Raw genomic sequence first — 21,426 nt, 5'->3', positions numbered from 1 at the left:
CAAAACCTTCTGGCTATTTTTACTTTTCAATCTATAAATTGAAGTGTCTTATTTATTCATTTTGCTTCTTAACCTCAGAATGTGAGAAGGAATGATGGAAGATGTCAGTCGTGAGAGTTCTATTTTTGAGTTCACCGATGCTGCAGAGTCTTTTGTTGCTGCTTTACACACCTATGCCTGGCCTGACATTTATACTTTTGAAGAATATTAATGAAGACTCACTGCTTGATGTCGCATCATACACACTATTTGGTGCATGAAGTACAGAGCCAGTGAGTATGGGTTCACCTGAACATGCAATACCTCTTATGCCAGTCATTCCAATGGAATGATGGAAACCTATCGTGATGCCGAGAAACCCACGTGATGTACAAATGTATCTCAAAATGGCTGGTATGGGTATTAAAACTTTTATTAAAATAAAGTGGAGAAAAACCTTCTTAGGTCATCTTCAGGTTAACCCCTCATTGTTAAAGTCCAACTTTAAGTCTGCTGGTGAAAGTGCGATGATATATTCTATCGTACATGTAGGGAGGAGATGATTTTGTTCCCGTAGGATTTGGTATGTACTCGACATGCTCTTATTAGAAATATTATTTGACCAACTGCAGAGGATGAGTTGCTGTTAGGATAGCTCTGTGCGAGTTACTCCAAATTTTCACTTTGATTATAGATAAGACCTGACTAACTTTATGCATGCATTTATTCACTTGATTGTGTAGCTTATATTATAAGCATATACACACACACACGTCTAAAATTAAGGTTTGCATTTGTATGGCTTATATACGTATTTTCACTTGTGTAGGTTAGGTTTTAAGTTGGTTTTAGGTTTTAATAAATTAGTTTATATATATAACCTGCCTGTTGCAAGGAGTATTTGTATTTGTGAGGAATTATTTTGATTCAGCATATTTACTATTATTGTAAAAGATTTTTTTTATTTCATATAATGCGCCAAACATGCTCGCCCTTTCAGCCGTGGGGGCGTTATAATGTGACGGTCAATCCCACTATTTGTTGATAAAAGTTTGTTTGTTTGTTTTTGAATTTCGCACAAAGCTACTCGAGGGCTATCTGTGCTAGCCGTCCCTAATTTAGCAGTGTAAGACTAGAGGGAAGGCAGCTAGTCATCACCACCCACCGCCAACTCTTGGGCTACTCTTTTATCAACGAATAGAGGGATTGACCGTAACATTATACACCCCCACGGCTGGGAGGGCGAGCATGTTTAGCGCGACGCGGGCGCGAACCCGCGACCCTCGGATTACGGTTGATAAAAGAGTAGCCCAAGAGTTGGCGGTGGGTGGTGATGACTAGCTGCCTTCCCTCTAGTCTTACACTGCTAAATTAGGGACGGCTAGCACAGATAGCCCTCGAGTAGCTTTGTGCGAAATTCAAAAGCAAACAAACATTTCATGTAATATATTTCCAATGTTTAAAAAATACTGTGATTTGTAATATGTTTAATAAGTCTTTGCTTAAGAGTATTATTTTATATAAAGTGTTACTTCTGTTTGCATATAGATGCTTTCATTATGAAATGGTTTGATTTGGTGATGTTTATGTATGTATAAGGGTTTTAATTTTGGGTTATTTCGTGGATTACGTATAGTTTGTTGTACAGTCCCTTCATTAAAAGAATAGGGTTATTTTTGAACGCATGAATTTCTATGTTAAAAGGTATTTTATTTGTTTGTTTTTTAATGCAGGTTATTCAGTTTGTAAAATTATCCCCTCTAAAGATGGAAAAACTGTGTATCTGTATTTTTTCTATATGTAAAATTCTTTTGGCCTTGGACTTTGTTAATACTATAGACATGTAGATTTACTGAAGCAAAGCGAGTTTTACCACTTTTTGAATGGCACATGTTTAAAGTTTGTCTATTTCGTTCGTTTTAGATTAAACTATGGCTGGGATGTTCTGGAGAATTAACAAAGGATGTTGCATGCTACCACTAACTTAAGATGTAATTAAAAAAACTGCATTTTTAGATCTCTTAGTCGGAGGCAGACAGCTGCTCAAATAATCGTTTTAACTTTTTTTAGAGAGCATAAAAATGTGGGTTTAGTAACTCATGATGAAACAAGTTCTTTCGCAGAAATGATGACACAAGTTTCTAAAAATAGAAATTATCTTTCCTGATGGCGAATTAGAAAAAGGTCAGGAGCAGATAAACCTTCGTGCTCAATTCCAAGTGAACTATCTTTCCTGATGGTAAATTAGATAAAGGTCAGTAACAGATAAACTCTGGTGCTTAATTCTAAGTGACCACATACAGTCATGTGAAAAAGTTAGAACACCCTATGAAAGCCTGTGTATTTGTGTAACATTTTTGGATATATAGATATTTAATCTCAATTTCAACAAAACTGAGAGATTATAGGAATATAACTAAACAATTAAAACTGAAGAAAAGACTTTTCAAGATCTTCTGTAAATGTAATTCTACAAAAATGCATATTCTAACCGAGAAAAAAGTTAGGACAGTCTGCCCCCTAATAGCTAGTGTTACCCCCTTTGGCTGAAATAACAGCAGTGAGACGCTTCTTGTAGCCATCTATCAGTCTCTGACATCGGTTTGAAGAAAGTTTGCTCCACTCCTCAATGCAGAATTCTTTCAGCTGTGAGATGTTTGAGGGGTTTCTTGCATATACAGCCCATTTCAAGTCACTCCACATCATCTCAATGGGATAAAGATCTGGGCTTTGAAAGGGCCATTCCAGGACTATCCATTTCTTAGTTTTCAGCCAGTCCTTGGTGGATTTACTGGTATGTTTTGGGTCATTGTCGTGTTGCAGGGTCCAGTTCCGCTTCAGCTTTAATTTTCGTACAGATGGTGTCATATGATCCTCAAGCACTCTTTGATACACAGTAGAATTCATGGTGGATTCTATGATTGTGAGCTGTCCAGATCCTGCTGCATCAAATAAGCCGCAACCCATGACACTTCCACCTCCATGCTTTACAGTTGGTATGAGGTTCTTTTCCTGAAATGCTGTGTTTGGTTTACGCCAAACATGTCCTCTGTACTGGTGTCCAAATAATTCAATTTTGGACTCATCTGTCCAAAATACATTATTCCAGAAGTCCTGGTCTTTGTCTACATTCTTTCTGGCAAACTTCAGCTTGGCCTTGATGTTTCTCTTAGAGTGCAAAAATTCCTCCTTGCACACCTCTCATGCAAGTTACACTTGTGCAGTCTCTTTCTGATTGCATAGTCATGCACTTTCACATCAACAGTAGCCAGAGCCTGCTGTAGGTCCCGTGATGACATGTTAGGGTGTTTGGAGACCTCTTTTAGCATCTTGCGGTCTGCTCTCGGGGTGAACTTGCTTCAACGACCAGCCCTGGGCATGTTGGCAATTGATTTGAAAGCTCTCCACGTGCTGACTATTTTCCGAACAGTGGAATGGTTGATTTCAAAATCTTTTGGGATTTTTTAAAATCCCTTACCAGACTCATAAGTTGCTATAATTTTCTTTCTGAAGGCTTCAGACAGCTCTTTTGTTCTCACCATGGTGCTCACTCTCACTTCAACAGTCAGGAGCACACCAAACTAAATGTCTGAGGTTTAAATAGGGCAAGCCTCATTCAAAGTGCTGGGTAACGATCTTCTGATCATGTGCACCTAGCGTGATACACCTGTGTGTGAGTTGAGCCATTTAAGTGGGAATAAATGTGGGGGTGAAACATTAATCGTTATCTTCTTTCGTTTTATTGTAGTATAATTTATTATAAGTGTAAATAAACATTTGTTTCTTGTAGTTCTATCAGTATCGAGTCTTTCTTCTAGAACATTCTGATTGGAGATGAGAATAAACTTCTTAGTCTGAAATTCTCCGAAACTCTAGTTAACGGGTCTATCTAACTGCTCTGTAGGAAAAAAAAAAAAAAAAGCCCGTCTGTATAGAAAACACCATAGTAGCAAGTTGTAAGTGATAAATCAGAAAGCTAATAACATGGCTACGAAGCTAAAAGTAACGCACTCGAAAACATAAAAACAAGAGGAAATGTTTCAAAGTATCAGTAACGAAAAATGTGGTAGATTAATCAAGAAAATCGATTTTCATTCAGAAAAATATTTGTGCACGTCGGTATAGATTGCGTTTTGAAACAAAACTAATCTTCACTAACTGTAGCGTATAAGTGATAAAAATTTTATTTCGAATTGGACGTGTTGTATAGCTTGTTTTTTAGAAATCAAAATACAAAATATTGCGAATTGTAGATTAGAGTAAAGTAAAAGAATCCTCTCAACAGTCATTAATACGAATTTTCCACCGTGTATCACCACTAAATGTAACCATGTAGAATAATTAATTTTAGAAACATAGACTCAATGATCTAGTAACTTTAACAAATACCTCAATCAAATACCGATACAGTATAAATCAAGTGTACACAGAGGAATTCTTATGCTTGTTTACGTTTTCAATACAAACACACCAGTTGTTTTTTTTGATATTCACATTTTGTTTGAAACTACAGGCACCAACCAGTTTAATTTTGTTTCCTCTCAACTGTTGATAGAGCTTAACCATACTGATGTGTGATTTTTATCAGCTACAGTGTTCACTCAGAATATAATCGAAGATTTCGAATTTTCAGTTGTTTAGTTATGATAAAGTATAGCTATTATAATATCAATGGAAATCTGATATTACATTTTAGTGGTATATAAGCAGTAAAGAAGTCAACACCAAAGAACACCAACTACAAGAAAAATAAAACAGGAAAATGGTCAAAAATATACTTCATAAAATTTGTCTTATATGCCACGTGATCAATGGTATAATCGTTCCTCTGATCCATCTCCATAAAACAGCTCATCTCTAACAACGTCAGAAAATTTGGACTGACCAAACAACAGGTGGAATACTGTTACTGTATTCTTCTCACAAATTTGTCATGCTTTACAAAGCAGCTAGGTGAGTAACGATCGCATTTAGACAAAACAAACAACAAACCTATAACAGGTATTTAGTGTTGAGGAAAGGTATTCCATTTTCCCAACTGGGGTGTTCAGGGATATAGATTATCTCTCTTCGCCCTGCTCGCGAATAAATTTTTCAAAAGTTAAGAAATTTCTTCTTTCGGAGCCAGTAGAAAGTAGTAATGGAGGGCGTCAAGACAAGCGAAGGCCCAGGCCTTCAGTGAAAAAGGTGGTGACTTCAGAGATGTCGACAAAGTTGTAAAGAAAAGAAGCAAGACAGCAGAATCTCGACAAGCCATTAACTCAAACGATTGACGGACCTTTAGCAGGGTCACTTGGTGGCAGGGATCTATAAATCCAATGCCGAGGCTAGGATGAACCAAACGAGTCAGAGAATTACATGTGGGGGAAACGAGAGATCCCAGAGAAAATCCACTTTCACAGAACAGACGCCGACTAATCTCCCTGTTCTGTGTCCATGCCTATAAAAAAGTGAATAGAGTTATAAACTTATATAAAGTAACTTCAGTGTGTTTCTGGTTGTTTTAGTGTTAGATACAAGTTGCACGGGGATGTTTTTTTGAAAGGGGCGCTCGTCATTGTTTTTAGGGTGGTCGTAAAGTGGTTTCGTTGTTCTGCTTTGCTTAGTATTTTGCTGAAAGAGAGACTAATCTGTCGTTGATTGTTTCAATGTTACATGATTTGTGTAGATAGTAGTTAAACTGTAGCTAGCACCGCATACAACCCTAGAAACGACAAGCATATGATGATGGTGGGATAGTGGTCTGTGCACAGATTAGTATTAGTGACCACAGTGACCTTTATGTCCTATGATATAAAAGTATGGATGCCATACGACACAGGGTCGCAGTTTTATAACCATATGGTTAAAAGTTTCTTATATTCGATAATGCCGTACGCTCTCATCGTGTTAAGTTGTTTAGAAACTTTCTGGAAGGTGTCGGATGACTAGACCGTTTAACACGTTCATTAGTTTGTTTTGGGATTTCGCGCAAAGCTACACGAGAGCTGTTTGTGCTAGCCGTTCCTAATTTAGCAGTGTAAAACTAAAGGGAAGGCAGCTGGTCATCACCGCTCACCGCCAGCACTTGAGCTACTTTTTTACCCACAAATAGTGGGCTGACAGGATGAGCATGTTTGGTGTGACGGGAATTTGAACTCACGACACTGACATTGCGAATCGAGTATTCTAACCACCTGACTATGCCGGGCCCAGCACGCTCATTGGATATAAACAAAGTTGAACAAATATGGGTGTCGAAGAAAGACGCTTGGCATTATGTGGTTACCTTCAAGCAGTGTTGATGAACAGGAAGAGGAAGTGGTGGGCGTGGGCTAATGTGGTGATGAACAAGAAGCAGGGATTGGCTCTAGTAACTCAGCAACTCATTGGTTCATTCGTTCACTTTGAACATGTTACATTAATATAAAAGATTTCCATTAATGTCAGAGTAGAGTATTCGCCTTTTAACAAACTTTTTTCTTGTCATTTACTGGGCTGAAAAGTTTGTAGTATACAACGTTTAGTATGTGGTAATCTTTAAGCTTCTGCTGTTATAAGATTTCATTATTGCAAAATTGATTAAGTTTTTTTCAAGTTCTACAGTTATGAAAACAAAACATAATACCCTTCTTTTGTATAATATTTATATGAATATATATGCATTATACAGGTATTATAAAATCAAATTAATACTGACTCTATCACTAATTATAAAATAACATTTAATTACAGTGTTGTTTGGATTTTAGCTGACAACATTAAGAAAATATGGCATGACGAACTTAGCGTCTGCAATTTTTGTAATCGTCTAGTTGAACTTTAAAATAAGTTTTAAAGAATTTTAAAATATTACTTCTACTCTTTATACAACGTAGATTTTAATATCCACCTCAGTTTTATACAGAGTAAAGTTTTTGTAATTATTGTTATGCATACAAGCTGTTGTTGTAAAGATTGTGGGAAAGGCATAATGTTTGAATTCTAAATTTTTGTGGAATTACAGGATAATAAAAATATAAGGGCTTTTTATAAAAAGAAAACTTGAAAACGTTTACAACGTCAATGTTAGGCCCATTACTGTCTATGTAATGATTGAAACGAGTTAGAAATCACTTTTAGAACATTTGAAATTGACAACACAAAATGAGATCAGATTTTGAGAAAATAAACTTGCAAAAGTTTACTTTAAAAAAAATTGCATTAATGCCACAAAAGCCAAGGATATACCACGCAAACTAAAATAATACTTTACATAACAAACAAGTGTACGACACAAATATACCTTATAACGGGGAATTATAATATTTATCGGCATAAGAGAATTCCTCTTACCATGCACTTTCAGATGAATTTTGGACGTGTTGTAAGGCATATCTGGCGAGCGATTGAGGAAAAAAACAGCACAGAGAAGCCATCCCTGGTCTGATTCTTGGACATTGGTTAAGTTCAAAGATGCCGGCTCCAATAAAGAAACACGACCTCTGTAGTTTTCTGACACATGTGGTGGGTAACCTTCGTACCAGATATAGAAAGGGATTTTTTCGTTTTCTCTCTTCCAACTTATAATGTAGGGCACTTTTGTGCCATCTGGGAACTCGAAGGCACATGGAAGAGTTACGTCCTCGCCAAGCAGAGCAGTGATCGTGTGAAATTCCTCCTTGCGGGAATAACCTGAGAAAATAGAAATTAAATCGGTGAGACAGAGCACAAAAGTAAAATTTTGAAGTAAATGTCGCACAAGGCTACGAGACTTAGACACCTCTCTTATATGCTTTTTATTCTGTAATAACCTCAGAACGTTAAAGCAGATGGACTTGATACACACAAGGCAATTAAAATTTGTTAATCTAAAGAGTACAAAACAAACCAAATAAAAATGCAAAGAACATATTTTCAAGCCAACAATTCGTGACTCACAAAAAAAGAAGTAAACAAACTAGGTTGTAAATAGTGTACATCATTTTCAGCCTAGTTTGTTTACTTTCTTTAGAGTCACCAATTGTAGGCTTAAGATATAATCTTTGCATTTTAATTGAGCTTGTTTCCGTACATTTTCTGACAATCCCTATTCCCCTTTTTAAATGACCGATTTTTAATTGTATTGTTTTATAAGTGTTCTTATGTCCATTATGAAGTATAAATTTTGAGCTAAATACATACATATGCATTTAATTGAATGCTGCATATTTTTCAACAGTTTATTGATGCATTGAATTTTTTCCATCCAACAATTATTTACTGGGCCAGATGGTTTTATGCTGAGGGTTCGTGTAAACACGCGTTTAATAGGAAGTACAAAAGTCAGTAATATAAACTGCCACCCACAAGCGTAGAAAAATCTATTATGTTAATAGTACAGTGTTAGAAAACTCACTCGATAGTTCTAGAAAAACACGTAGAAACAAACTACAACAGCAGGCTTGAGAAATAACGAATTCGCAACGTGGCAGTTTCCAATTAATACCCTATAAGTTTGTACAAATTATTTTCCAATTAATGCGAATTAGTAAATCACTGGATGTTTTCAATGGCGTAAAGTGAAGAACTTAGAGAAATTATTCAGGGTGAAAAAAGGTATGCTTGATCTAATATACACAATGCTTATTCTAATAAAACAACTTCTACAAAATGAAGTTATTCCGACCAATAATAAGGGTGCTTAAACTGCTTCGAATGGTATCGTATGTTAGTGGTGTATAAGAAACTTGAAAAATTTTAAACGGTTGGTGGAAGTTTCGTGTTTCCAGAATGAACTTAAAAATAGCCCTCCAACCTTCGCAGGAGTTTGTTTAGTAGATATGCATATATTTTGGTGCAGTATTCCTAGCCGTTTTTGCTGTACGCTACGGTGCTTGAATGACTTCTACGAGAATCTTGGCTAGTAGCGATGCAAAATTGATAAAATTCTCCCTTTTCTTTCAAGAATCTCCTATAACCTGCGAAGGAGTTTTATTTTAGCAGGTTTGCCCAGGTTTGTAAAATATATTCATATCTTGTTTTTTGTTATGTAGACTTTTTAAACAATAATAATATAAAGACCAAATGGATTAATTTTGAATTTTGTTTGACAATCGGAAAACCATTTTTTGTTTGCTATTGTCAATATTTTAGCAGCCATAGAAGGTAGAAGGTTTTGAATGCTATTTCTACAACAATCCTGTTTTTCAAGATGGTTTTTGTCCGTATTTTCTCTTAGAACTTTGGTGAAATTCTTAGGTGAACTCTATTATGGTTCATGATATGGTGCCCATGATATAACTTACTTTATTCTGTGTTAACCTAAATGCATTAAAGCAGATTGACGTAAAATACTTATGTCTGACACGTGAAGAAACGGTTGTAATAATATGATAATTCAAGGACGTTAACTAGACTTAATATTAAACTGTGTGTACCTTTCTTCAAATAAATATCTTAAAACACATTCAGATATTACACATTACCATAAAGCTAATCTCGTAGCTTGTCTGTATGTACTTAAAAGAAAACCCTTGCCTGAGACGTCGAGTAAGGTTACGATAAAAGTTCATCTATATAATTAATCATAGTCAGATTTTTTTACACCAGGTGTCACTGTGAAGACCACGTATTGTTTCTATCCTCATAAAACATACATTATCTTAGTATTTACATAAAAGGAATAGACAAGCTAGACAATCGATCAAAACGGTGATTTTTACTAGATAGCTCTAACTTCCTCCGTATTATCAAAGAAGTGAAATATATTTTCCAAGTAATTTAAAATCCAGAGATACAAACGGAAGAGCTTAAATAACCCACAAAGCAACCAACGACAGTGACAGAGCATATATAACTAATGAACACAAAATATGTGATCGACAGATTTAGATCATAGGCTTTGAAGCATGCTAAGTGTTGTGTTATATACAACTTTTCTCAGTCCTATGACAAGTTCTGATACACATGAACCAAATTCCAGTCAGTGTCAGTATAGCTCTCGCTATAAGGCTCGTACCTTCTAAAAATGTATAAACTGTTTCCAGTGTCATCGCACTCATAAATTAAAATGTACCTTACGTGTAACTTCGTCATTGGTCCCTAAAGTAAAGAGAATAGCATAGCACGCCACATGAGAATATGTGATTAACTAAACTACAAAAGAAACTCACCTTACATACTTAAGGCTTCTAGTTATAGTAATAGATAACATATGCTCATTTATTGTTTCACTTGTTCCATAAGATAAAGATATTGAAAACTGTGTGTGTGTGTATATATATACAAACTGCGAGTCAAGCGTCCTAACAACCGTACGATTCTGGGTCGCGAATAAAGGGAAGCAACTGTTCGAATAGAACCTGACCTTCGTACACAACGACACGAAAAAGCGTTGGATAGTCCAAATGTGTTAATGTTCATGTGTGTTACATGTGTTGTAACTAAAAACTTAATTCTCAGAACTGTCAGAACTGAAAACTTTAAAAGCTAATTAAAAAAAAGCTGTTTGTGCGTTGCAAGTTGTTCATGGAAGAGTTAATCAAATTCGAAGCATTGTGACATGTAAAATGTGAATATTTGAGCTATTCGTAACAGAAGCAGAATAGTAGGAAATGTTAGTAGCTTTGGAATAGTGATGTATAACAAAAGGACAGCAGCAGCAACAAACATTTGGCATTTGTGTGCTAAGTAACAAACATTTAATTCTTGAAAGTTCTGGATTATACATATTCCATCTTCAGCATGCTACATTAAACAGGGTAAATTATTCTGAACAAAAATTTATTCATTCGAGCATTTTATAAAAGTAATTAAAATACATAATGAAAAAATGAAATAACTAAAAATGACCAAATAAACAAAAAGTAGGATTATGAAGCAATATTTTACAAGTATTTAATTTGTTTGTATTGAATTTCACAGAAAGCTACACAAGGGCTATCTGCGTTAGCCGTCCATAATTAAACAGTATAAGACGAGACGAAATGCAGCTAGTTATCACTATCCACCGCCAACTCTTAAGCTATTCTTTTACCAAATCATAGTGGGATTGGGCGTAACATTATAACGCCCCCACAGCTGAAAGGGCAAGCATGACAGGGATTCGAACCCGCGACCCACAGGTTACAAGTCGAGTGCATTTAACTGTACTGAACTTTAAATCATTCACGTTTGCGTTTTTTTGGTTCAGCTCAATGAGCTATCTACGCTGTGTCTACCACACTCTGGGTCGTATCACTGTAAACACTCAGATTTACAAGGTGACATCATTCAAAAAATATATATACACATATATACTTTCGCTATTCAAGAACAAGTACATCGCACTGAATATTAGTTTCATGTAAAAATGACCGAATGTATAGGTAAAAATTAAAACACCAATTTTATTAACCAAAATATGCCCCATTTGCTGCAATGGTTTTCTCCCAACAGGATGCTAATTAAAATATTCCGCTTCTATAAAACTCCGTTGTTTTGTAGGCAGTAAGCTCTTCAAAGGCTTCGTTAATAGTCTCTTGATTCCTAAATGTTTTGTTCCCGATAAACAGCTCCAAGTATCGAAAAAGGTGAAAATCAGTTGGAGATAGGTTAGGTGAGTATGGTGGATGCTTAAATATTTCATATTTCAATTTTTACAATGGTGCTTTGTAGTCTCTTCACTAATGATGGCTGTTTGGTGGTTAACTTTCGATGCATTTTATCAGTTTATTAGCAGTAAGATCGTTCTGTAATTGTTTCATCTAGTTGTGTCCGAACTGTCGTTTGTGGGTTAGTTACCATAATAGCTCTTAATCTTTCTTTTTTTACAAAAGATTGAGGCCTTCCTCAGGGGTTCATTCTCGAGGTTCACATCACCAGAAAAAAATTTCTGAAACCAACGCCGGATAGTCCATTAAAAAGTAACCCTTGTTCAAACGCCAAATTTACGTTTTTATCGCCCTCGGCTGCATTTTTTCTTAATTTAAACTCATACACAGAAAGCAGTCTCAATTCTTTTGAAAACCTCTTCTTGTAAAGGGTTCCAAAGAAACACATGAACAATTATAATACAACTTGACATGATAAGCAAATGAAAAGCACAGCACTCTCGTGAGTACTGAATAGCATACAGTCAAATTACTGTATCCAACTCCTAATCACAGTCACTCTTAAAACTTAGCGAACGTCAGCAATTTCATATGAAACGACATAACAATATGTTATTCGTTCCATCTTCTTTGACTTAACAAAAAGCGGCCAGATTCTATTCATTAATTTTATAGCTCCATCACCAAATATCTCGATACTCCTTCAATATGCATAATATAAAACGAACACTAAATCGTCCACATAAAACATACATAAAAAATGTAACCGATATCCACTAAAAACGATCTAGTACATTTAAAATAACACAACACTTTTCTTGACCACCACCAACAGACTGAATTTTAAGTTGTAGATCGTTCAAAATATTTAAGGTTAAGAAAGTGGCCTACATTGTGTATTCTTTACAATAAATCATATTGTACATTGAGTAAATTAAGTGCATAATATTTGAAAGATATATAACCATTACCTACGGAAAACATTTTAAACATTAATTAATACTATCAAACATTCTTCTGTTTTAAATTAATTTTAATTATCTATGCACATAAATAAATATATACATGTACATTACTTTTTCTCCATATCTACGTTTTCCCTACTGTACTTAAAGCAACTTTAATGCTTGTATCAATCATCACGTATTTTCAGATAAAAAAACTTTTCAACATTGGATAAATGTAGATTCTGTGTTTCGGGTATACTTAGCTGAAAATAGCTTGCTCGATTATGATTATTTTTTGCTAGTCATGAACAGTTTGTTTTAAGCGTAAAGATACACAATATGCTATCTTCGGCGTGTCGACACCTGGATTTTAACGCTCTAAGTCCGTAAACTTACCCCTGCCTAACTGGGCGACATATGATGTTGGAGTCAATATATGATAAATGTTTGAAAATGTATAGTCATCCAAAATGTAAAATATTTGTGCTAGTATGGTGAGATTAACATGGTTGTATTGGCAAGACGAGGTAAACGATATTAGCCTATTTTAATAATTCGAACGGAGAAGAAAAAGTAAGATGGATAGAAGTTACAAGTGGTTTATCATTTATCATACACACACACACGCTGTACCCAATACAGGGATCGAACTCTCAATATTAGTATTATATGACCTTGACCTCAGGCTTACCTATGAGCTACTGTAGGACATAATGTGTCGTACTTGTCGTAAATTCAAAACAAACAAAACTTGCGTCACTTTATATGATGTGCTTGTCATAATAAATACAATATCGAAACATCAATAGCTATTCTTCTGATAAACATATGTACCCATCCTTTTAAACACACTATGAAAGGTATATAAATTTCTAAGACTTTGTTACACGTTAATAATCATCAGTCGCAAAATGCACTTTATGATGTCCCTGGCATTATATGAAAAAAATATGGACAAGATATCGATTTATGCGTATTCCAAAAAAAGAGTAGGTATTGTGTCGAAAGATGTGAGCATGTCATTTACTTAGACTATACAGGCTTCCATGCCGTTCTCTTCTCGTGTCAAAATCCCGGGGAACAGTAATTAATCACATGCTCAACGTAAGCAAACACGAGGCGGATGGTGCACAATGCATCAAAACAACTGGTAGCAAACAACTTCACTTGTTTTCTGGCTCTTTTTCCTCTGCGGTATGCAGCTAGAAGTCACTACAATAACACAGAGAAACCATTTTTCTCAGGCTCGAGTAATATGTAACTTCGGAGTAAAGTCCCTATAAATTTAGAATAATCTACAGAATTTACAAATTAATACAGGTATGCTCGTTGAAAATATCAAACCTTTACTGGAAATTTAATATGACGCTAACAAGTAATATTTACTTTTATAAAAGCATTCCAGTGATACATTTTTAAATAGAAGTGACAAATTTGATAGTTGGTATGAGATTATGATTTGTTTGATTTTGTAATTACTGGGAACTCTACATTGTATTATGTATTAAAGCATGGTTGATAATTGGTGTGATGTTACGATTTGTTTGATTTTCTAATTACATGGAACTACATTGTACTGTGTATTAAAGCATGTTGAAAATTCTTGATGACGAGAAACTCACTTGAAATAAAAATGTATCTCAGAACGGCTGGTATGGGTATTAACACTTTTATCGACAAGGAGAGAACAACGTTTCGACCTTCCTAGGTCATCTTCATGTTATGGAAGAAAGAGTTTGAATGTGACCGTTGATGGACACACTTCTTAGGGACGAGAGTATAAACGGGTACGAGATTGTAAATAGCGCTGCAGATAGATGCCAGGTTATTAATAAATATAGGTAGGTACAAAGGTGTTCCTTTATATTGGTTTAATTCTGGTTTTAGTTCCTGTATAAGTAAGGATTCTTTGATTTCACTATGTAACAAAATTTTTACTTTTTCTTGTTCCTGGGCAAAAAGTGTTATTTTCTTATTGCTTATGCCTAAAGTAAATGGAAAAGACCTATTTTTCTCTTCAAACTTTGCTTTTGTGACCTGGGCAATGAAATTTTCAAATTCACCAATTTTCCAGAACATTCCCGGTAGATTCAGTGCTAAGTAGCTGATAAAGAATTTTCTCGAACTTACAAGAATTTTCTAGAATGTTGTAGAAACTTTTCCTCTGGCTCATTCGGTGCACCTCAAAGAGAAATACAACTGTGTCAAGACCTTGCTATAAGCCTTGAAGTATGATGAATAAAGCTGGGAGGTTATTGGAGACTTGAAAATGGTGGCATTCCTGATGGATCTCCAAGGAGGCTTTACCAAGTTTCCCTGTTATCTTTGCCTTTGGAACAGCTGGTACACCGCAGCGCACTGCAACAGGAAACACTGGCCACAACGGACTGAGTTCTCTGTGGGGAGGCACAATGTCAAGTGTGAGCCACTAGTGGACCTCCAGAAAATGTAGTTCCCACCACTGCACATAAAATTGGGTCTTATGAAACAATTTATTACAGTTCTTGATAAGGAGTCTGTAGCCTTCAAGTACCTTCGAGACTTTTTCCTTGGCTGTCTGAGGCAAAGGTCAAAGCTGATGTCTTCGTTAGACCACAAATAAATAAGATCCTGGAGTGCATAGAATTCCCCCAAGAAGCTCAGCAGGAAAGGACAAAACCTTGGGACAGCTTTGTTGCAGTGGTTCGGGGCTTCTTGGGCAATCACAAGGCCGAAAATTATGTGGAACTGGTTGAGGTTCTGGTGAAGAACTACGGCAAAAATGGGCTGCAGGATGTTCCTGAAAGTCCATATCCTTGATGCTCATCTTGATAAATTCAAGGAGAACATGGGAGCACACTCAGAGGAGCAAGGCGATTTTGAACGCCGCTAGCGAGGATCGTATAACGAAAACATGATGGGAGACTATATTTGGGGGCTAATACGTGAAAGTGATTTACATTACAGTCGCAAATCTCAAAAAACTACACACTTCTAAACGCTTTAATATACCTTTAGTATAAATACACGTAAATCTTGATTCATATGTTGTTTTATTCAGACCTTATGTAAATTAAAACGAGCAAATTTGCCCGTTTTTTACATAGAAAATAGATTAATTTCTAAATTTAATTATCCAGGTCACAAAAGCCCTTAAAGTTTGAAGGGAATCATGGCCATTTTCTTCACTTTTACAACATAAGCAATTAAGACATCAGGTGGCTGTTTTCTCAAAGACCCCTTTAAGTTTAAATATATTCTTAATCAACTAAATCATAAAGCTTAACGGCCAGTTTTGATGTAATCTCCCTCTTCACAGAAGTCCCAACAACTGAAGCCTGCAAGATAGCTTTACAAATTTATATCAAAGATCCCAACCCATTGATACATATCCACAGCAACCAATTAGCAACCCTTACAGAATTCACTACCATGAAAACTAATTCTATGTTCAATAACCAAAACTACCTACAAATAAATGGCCTAAGTATGAGGAATCCCGTGCCACCAGTTCCAGCCAACATTTTTATGACACAGATTGAATCACAAACAATCAGTTCAGCCTTACACCCACCACTATACTGGTACACGTATGTTTATATAATTGCTGGATTCACATCTACAGAACACACACTTAGTTTTTTCAATCATGTTAACTTCATACACCTGAACATTAAGTTCACCTGTAAACAGGAATAAAATAACAAAATTGCATTAATTAACCACAAAATCACTAGAAGTGACACACAATTCGAAACAGAAATCGACAGAAAAATCACCCATAATGGATTATACATTCCCTGGGACTCAGCAGATGAAGCAAAACAAAAGCTCATCATATTAAGAAACCAAATAAACACAGCCACAAAACGTGGAAAAACGTATGCGCACACACCTAGACCAAAAACAAACAACAATAAATCCCAAGATACAACAAACTACAAAATTTTATACTGTTGCATACCATATGTTCCCAACATCAGCGAAAAAATAACCAACATTTGAAAGAACTTATAACAAAACACAACATTCCAGTAAACACCAAATTTATTTAAAAACCAGGTACAAAACTAAAGTCCATACTATGTAAAAACTACACTGACAAACACCAACACCTACATAATTTTTAAAACACAATTCAACAACTGCCATGACTTCTATATTGGAGACACAAGCAGAAAAATGGAAACTGGATTCAAAGAACACAAAAAAAACACCTTCACACATTTATGAACACTGCAAATCAAATAAACATAACGTAACCATAGAAAAACCCAGATATTAAGTAGGGAAACAAATATAAACAAACACAAAATCAAAGACCTACTTATACGGCAACTAAAACCAAAATTAAATCAATATAAATGTACATCTTTATACCTATACTAATTAATAACCTGACATCCACCTGCAACGCCTTCTACAATCCTGTACCCATTTATACTCTCGTCCCTAAGACATGTGCTCGTCAACTGTCTTATTCAAACACTCTCTTTCTTAACCTGAAGATGACGTAGGAAGGTCAAAATGTTGTTTTCTCCTTATCAGTAAAAGTATTAATACTCATACCAGCCGTTCTGAGATCCATGTTGATAACTGGTATGATATAATGATTTTGTAATTACTGGTAACTGTACATTGTATTGTGTATTAAACCATGATTGGTAATTGGTATGATGTTATGATTTGTTTGATTTTCTAATTACATGGAACTCTACATTGTATTGTGTATTAAAACATATTGATAATTGGTATGATATGATTTGTTTGATTTTTTGAATACCGGGAATTACAAATAAGTTCATCTTATTTTGATAAAACGATTTGAGAAATTAAAAGTTCTGAATAAAATTGTATTCTACATAAAATAAAATTTAAATTAAAAGCATTTTATAATTTAAATAATATATAACAAAAGTTTTAACAAGAAATAAAGCCTTTTCTTGTATATTTGTTTGGTTTGAATTTCGCGCTAGCAGTCACTAATTTATCAGTGTAAGTCTAGAAGGAAGGCAGCTAGTCATCACTATCTACTTCCAACTCTTAAGCTACTCTTTTACCAATGAATAGTGAGATTGACCGTTACGTTATAACGCCCCCACGACTAAAAGAGCAAGCATGTTTGGAGTGATGGGGATTCGAACCCGGAATCCTCCGATTACGAGTCAAGTGCCTTAACCATCTGGCCCTTTCTAGTAGGAAAGGACTAAAATTTACTCAAAAAAGGAAGCAATTCCTTTTTTATGGTCCAGATCTTCACAACGGTGCTTTCTCCCGTACAAAGTGATTACTGATTACATACGGTAGAGTGGAGTGCTTCCGTATGAATCAATTGCAAGTTCATCATGTCATATTTAGTTAATACTTAAAAATTAATTTTTAAACATATACTTGGGAAGCACTGCTTTCCTTGCTTTCGTGGACTGCTCGCCTTTGATACTGAATTATCGTTACTGGTCAAGGTTGTCAACTTATTGTCATAGTTGAATGCCTACACCCACAACGACTAAATTTCTACTGGCTTTTAACGTGTAGAGCCAGTTGTTGAAGATCTGAGACCTTGTAGATGTAAGCACTTAGCTTCGTACATATTTCAATTTCCAACAGCTGACTAATTTAACTTCAGCGTTTGGATTCTTGCTGATAGATGGTATATTCCAAGGCATTTTGGTGCTATTACTACATAATTTATCTGCCATGACAATGAGTTAATAACCTAGACAGTTGAAGGTAATGCGATATTTAAATCATTATTGTTTTATAGTGCTGATGCAATCGCCTATTAACAATTATTGTAATTAATACTTTGAAAGCTACTTACTTACATGTATAAGGTAATATACAAAAAGTTATATTTTGATGAGCAGCTAATCTAATACTGGAGACCAATCATTTATTTAAAATAAAACTAGCGTTACCTTATTGTTTATCAGAACCATTCTAGTGTTAAAGTTCTTAAAAAAAACTCTTCACGTTTTAGTTTTTCTTACTTGAAACGTTTATGTCCAATAGTAAATCATTTATTTACATTTCTTGTCAACAGACTGTCTTTTAATGATAACAACATGAAAATTATCTTAGTTTTTGTTACAACGTTAATTACTAATAGTGAGTCCTTTATTTGTATTTCTTGTCGATGGATTGTCTTTTAATAACACAAAACATTCCTTATAAGATCATGCGGAGTTTGTTTGACTTGTTCTTAGAAACAAAGCTACAAAATTGGCTATTTGCGATCATCTGGTCATGGGTATAGAAACCTAATTTTTTAAACCTTAAGCTTACTGACACAGCTTTGAGTCACTGGGGGGAAAGCAAATACACTGTTCATAGTAACACGGAGAACGTAACAAATTAGTATAAATAGGATATCAATTCCTTCAACATCGGACCATATTCACTTCCTTACAAGTACAGTGAAACCATGCTGAATCATTAAACACGAAACAAGAAAAGCATCAGAGAAATACACTGCTATAGCTTTCATACAGTTTTATAAATGCTTACTTAACCTTTAAAATGTCTATGTATTCTAAATTTTAGCAATCTATACATTGGTATTTGTTACCACCAATGAAAATATTCTAGACAGAAATGTAATTTTGTGTGTCATATATACCAGTATAACTGCATGACAGAACACATCTTATAAATATATTTTCAAAATTCTATATATTGCCTACTATGAATTGATATATATATTTCCAAAGTTGACGAAAAAAAATCATGTTTTGCGTATTTCTGTCAAATACCTTATCACTTATCGTAAACACTGTTGCTATTTATTCTGAGAGCGTTAAATGATCACAAAGTTGGTTTAGTTAGTTTCATTGTTGTCAGATTTATGTAAAAACAAACAAACAAATATAAGAACACAAAAATGGATGAACAAATACATTTGAAGAGTCATTCAGACGTGAAACCGGTGTGACTGAATGGTTAGCGTGCTGGATAACTGATGTTATGTTACGTCGTTCATTCGTGTCCAGTTACGACCCAAAGAAATTCGTTTTTTCAGCTCTAAGACTTTCGGTGAGTGGTAAAGGTGATTTTCAAAACTCACTACTCGGTTAAAGGAAAGTATTTCAAGAGCTGGCGTTGAGTGCTTTTGACCAGTTACCTTCAGACTAGCTCATTAGCTCAAAATCAGAGGCTAGCGAATAACTGAAAATAAACAAACCATTCAGGTTTGGAGCCTTTCTTTCCAACTGGGAAAAAGTTACGAACTTAATCGTCACCAAGAGGCTACGACCGTTCACTCATTTAATTTCTTAATTAATTCTGGTTAACTATAGAAAGCCTCTTGACTTTTCTATAGATCGCTAGGTTTGGGAAATTTAACCCAGTTTGACCCTTAACCTGGAGCAATAAAGCAAAACCACGACACCTAAAATTTCCACGAAGATTTAAAGTTCATTGAGTAAACTCAGTGATGTCGAGAAAACCCACTTGTAGAGAAATATATATGCAAAAACGGCTCGTTTGGGTTGAGAAAATATTTTACGTAGAGGAGCGAACAATGACGATGACCGAAGAAGGTCGAAACGTTATTCGCTCCTCTACATAAAAATTTTATCGACCCAAACGAGCCGTTTTTACGTATATATTTTTCATTAAGTAAACTGTTATCTACAGAGAAAAGGACCACGAAACTCTTTCATTATCGTTTGTTGATACACCTTCGTACCTATTTTTTGAAATACAGGCTGAAGACTCAGTATGAGTAATACTCATATTCACCTTACCACATGTGAAAATGCTTTGTTTCTCAAACCTTATATGGAAACCGCGTAACATCCTATACTGTGCAAAAATGTTAGGACAAGATAATCTTTTGTCGTTTTTTTTTTTTCATTTTATGAGGCTAATTCTTCCGTGCCATGATACAGTGTAAATTTCAACACTATGGTTATCCTTCACTGATCCCTGTTGACAAGTAAATAAAGAGGTTAGAATATTTTTTATTCTTTATCATTTCCATATGTTGTACTAAGGGCACATCATAAGAGTTCTGCTTGAATGAGCATACTGATCAAATCTGGGTATGAAATAACCTACATGGTACCGATATATGCCAGAATAAATCAACTTAGTAGTGTTCACAAATTTAACCTTGATAAAAACAATGTTTAACACTACGTATGAGTTTTGTTGTCATGTCACGGCCCAAAAAAGGGTGATAAATTGTCAGAAAAGCAAAGCAATGCTGGTTGAACTCTCCAAAAAATTGGTGCAGACTTCAAATGTTTCCTGAACAGTGATAAGTATACCATAGATCGTGAGACCGAAACAGGTAAATTTGAAGGTAAAAAAAAAAAAAGACAGAACACCTACAGTCATGTGAAAAAGTTAGGACACCCTATGAAAGCCTGTGTATTTGTGTAACATTTTTGGAGAAATGACTAAACAATTAAAACTGAAGAAAAGACTTTTAAAGATCTTCTGTAAATGTAATTCTACAAAAATGCATATTTTAACCGAGAAAAAAGTTAGGACACTCTGCCCCCTAATAGCTAGTGTTGCCCCTTTGGCTGAAATAACTGCAGTGAGACGCTTCTTGTAGCCATCTACCAGTCTCTGATATCGGTCTGAAGAAAGTTTGCCCCACTCATTAATGCACAATTCTTTCAGCTGCGAGATGTTTGAGGGGTTTCTTGCATGTACAGCCCGTTTCATTGAGATTGGATAAAGATTTGGGCTTTGACTCGGTCATTCCAGGACTCTCCATTTCTTAGTTTTCAGCCAGTCCTTGGTGGATTTACTGGTATATTTCAGCTTTAATTATCTCTCACAGATGGTCTCACACGATCCTCAAGCACCCTCTGATACACGGTAGAATTCATGGTGGATTCTATGATTGTGAGCTGTCCAGGTCCTGATGCAGCAAGGCAGCCCCAAACCATAACACTTCCACCTCCACGCTTCACAGTTGGTATGAGGTTCTTTTCCTGGAATGCTGTCTTTGGTTCATCATGTCCTCTGTTCTGGTG

The 21,426-nt window shown here is 35.3% G+C and overlaps 1 protein-coding gene across 5 annotated transcripts in view; it reads right to left on the bottom strand.

The window, feature by feature from the left end:
* The window catches only part of LOC143255363 (protein turtle-like), a 303,979-nt gene that overhangs the window by 93,970 nt on the left and 188,583 nt on the right, over positions 1-21,426 (bottom strand). For 4 of the 5 annotated variants that reach the window (XM_076510891.1, XM_076510892.1, XM_076510896.1 and 1 more), the window contains exon 2: positions 7,294-7,632. In XM_076510891.1, coding sequence (XP_076367006.1) covers positions 7,294-7,632 — 339 coding nt within the window. Of the gene's footprint in view, positions 1-7,293; positions 7,633-21,426 lie in introns of those variants that run through there. The other variant, XM_076510895.1, reaches the window with a different exon arrangement.

Source organism: Tachypleus tridentatus, chromosome 7 (assembly GCF_004210375.1).
Source record: "Tachypleus tridentatus isolate NWPU-2018 chromosome 7, ASM421037v1, whole genome shotgun sequence".
Lineage (NCBI taxonomy): Eukaryota > Metazoa > Arthropoda > Merostomata > Xiphosura > Limulidae > Tachypleus > Tachypleus tridentatus.
The sequence above is the reverse complement of the archived record's forward strand: the minus strand, read 5'-3'. Positions and strand labels throughout refer to the sequence as shown.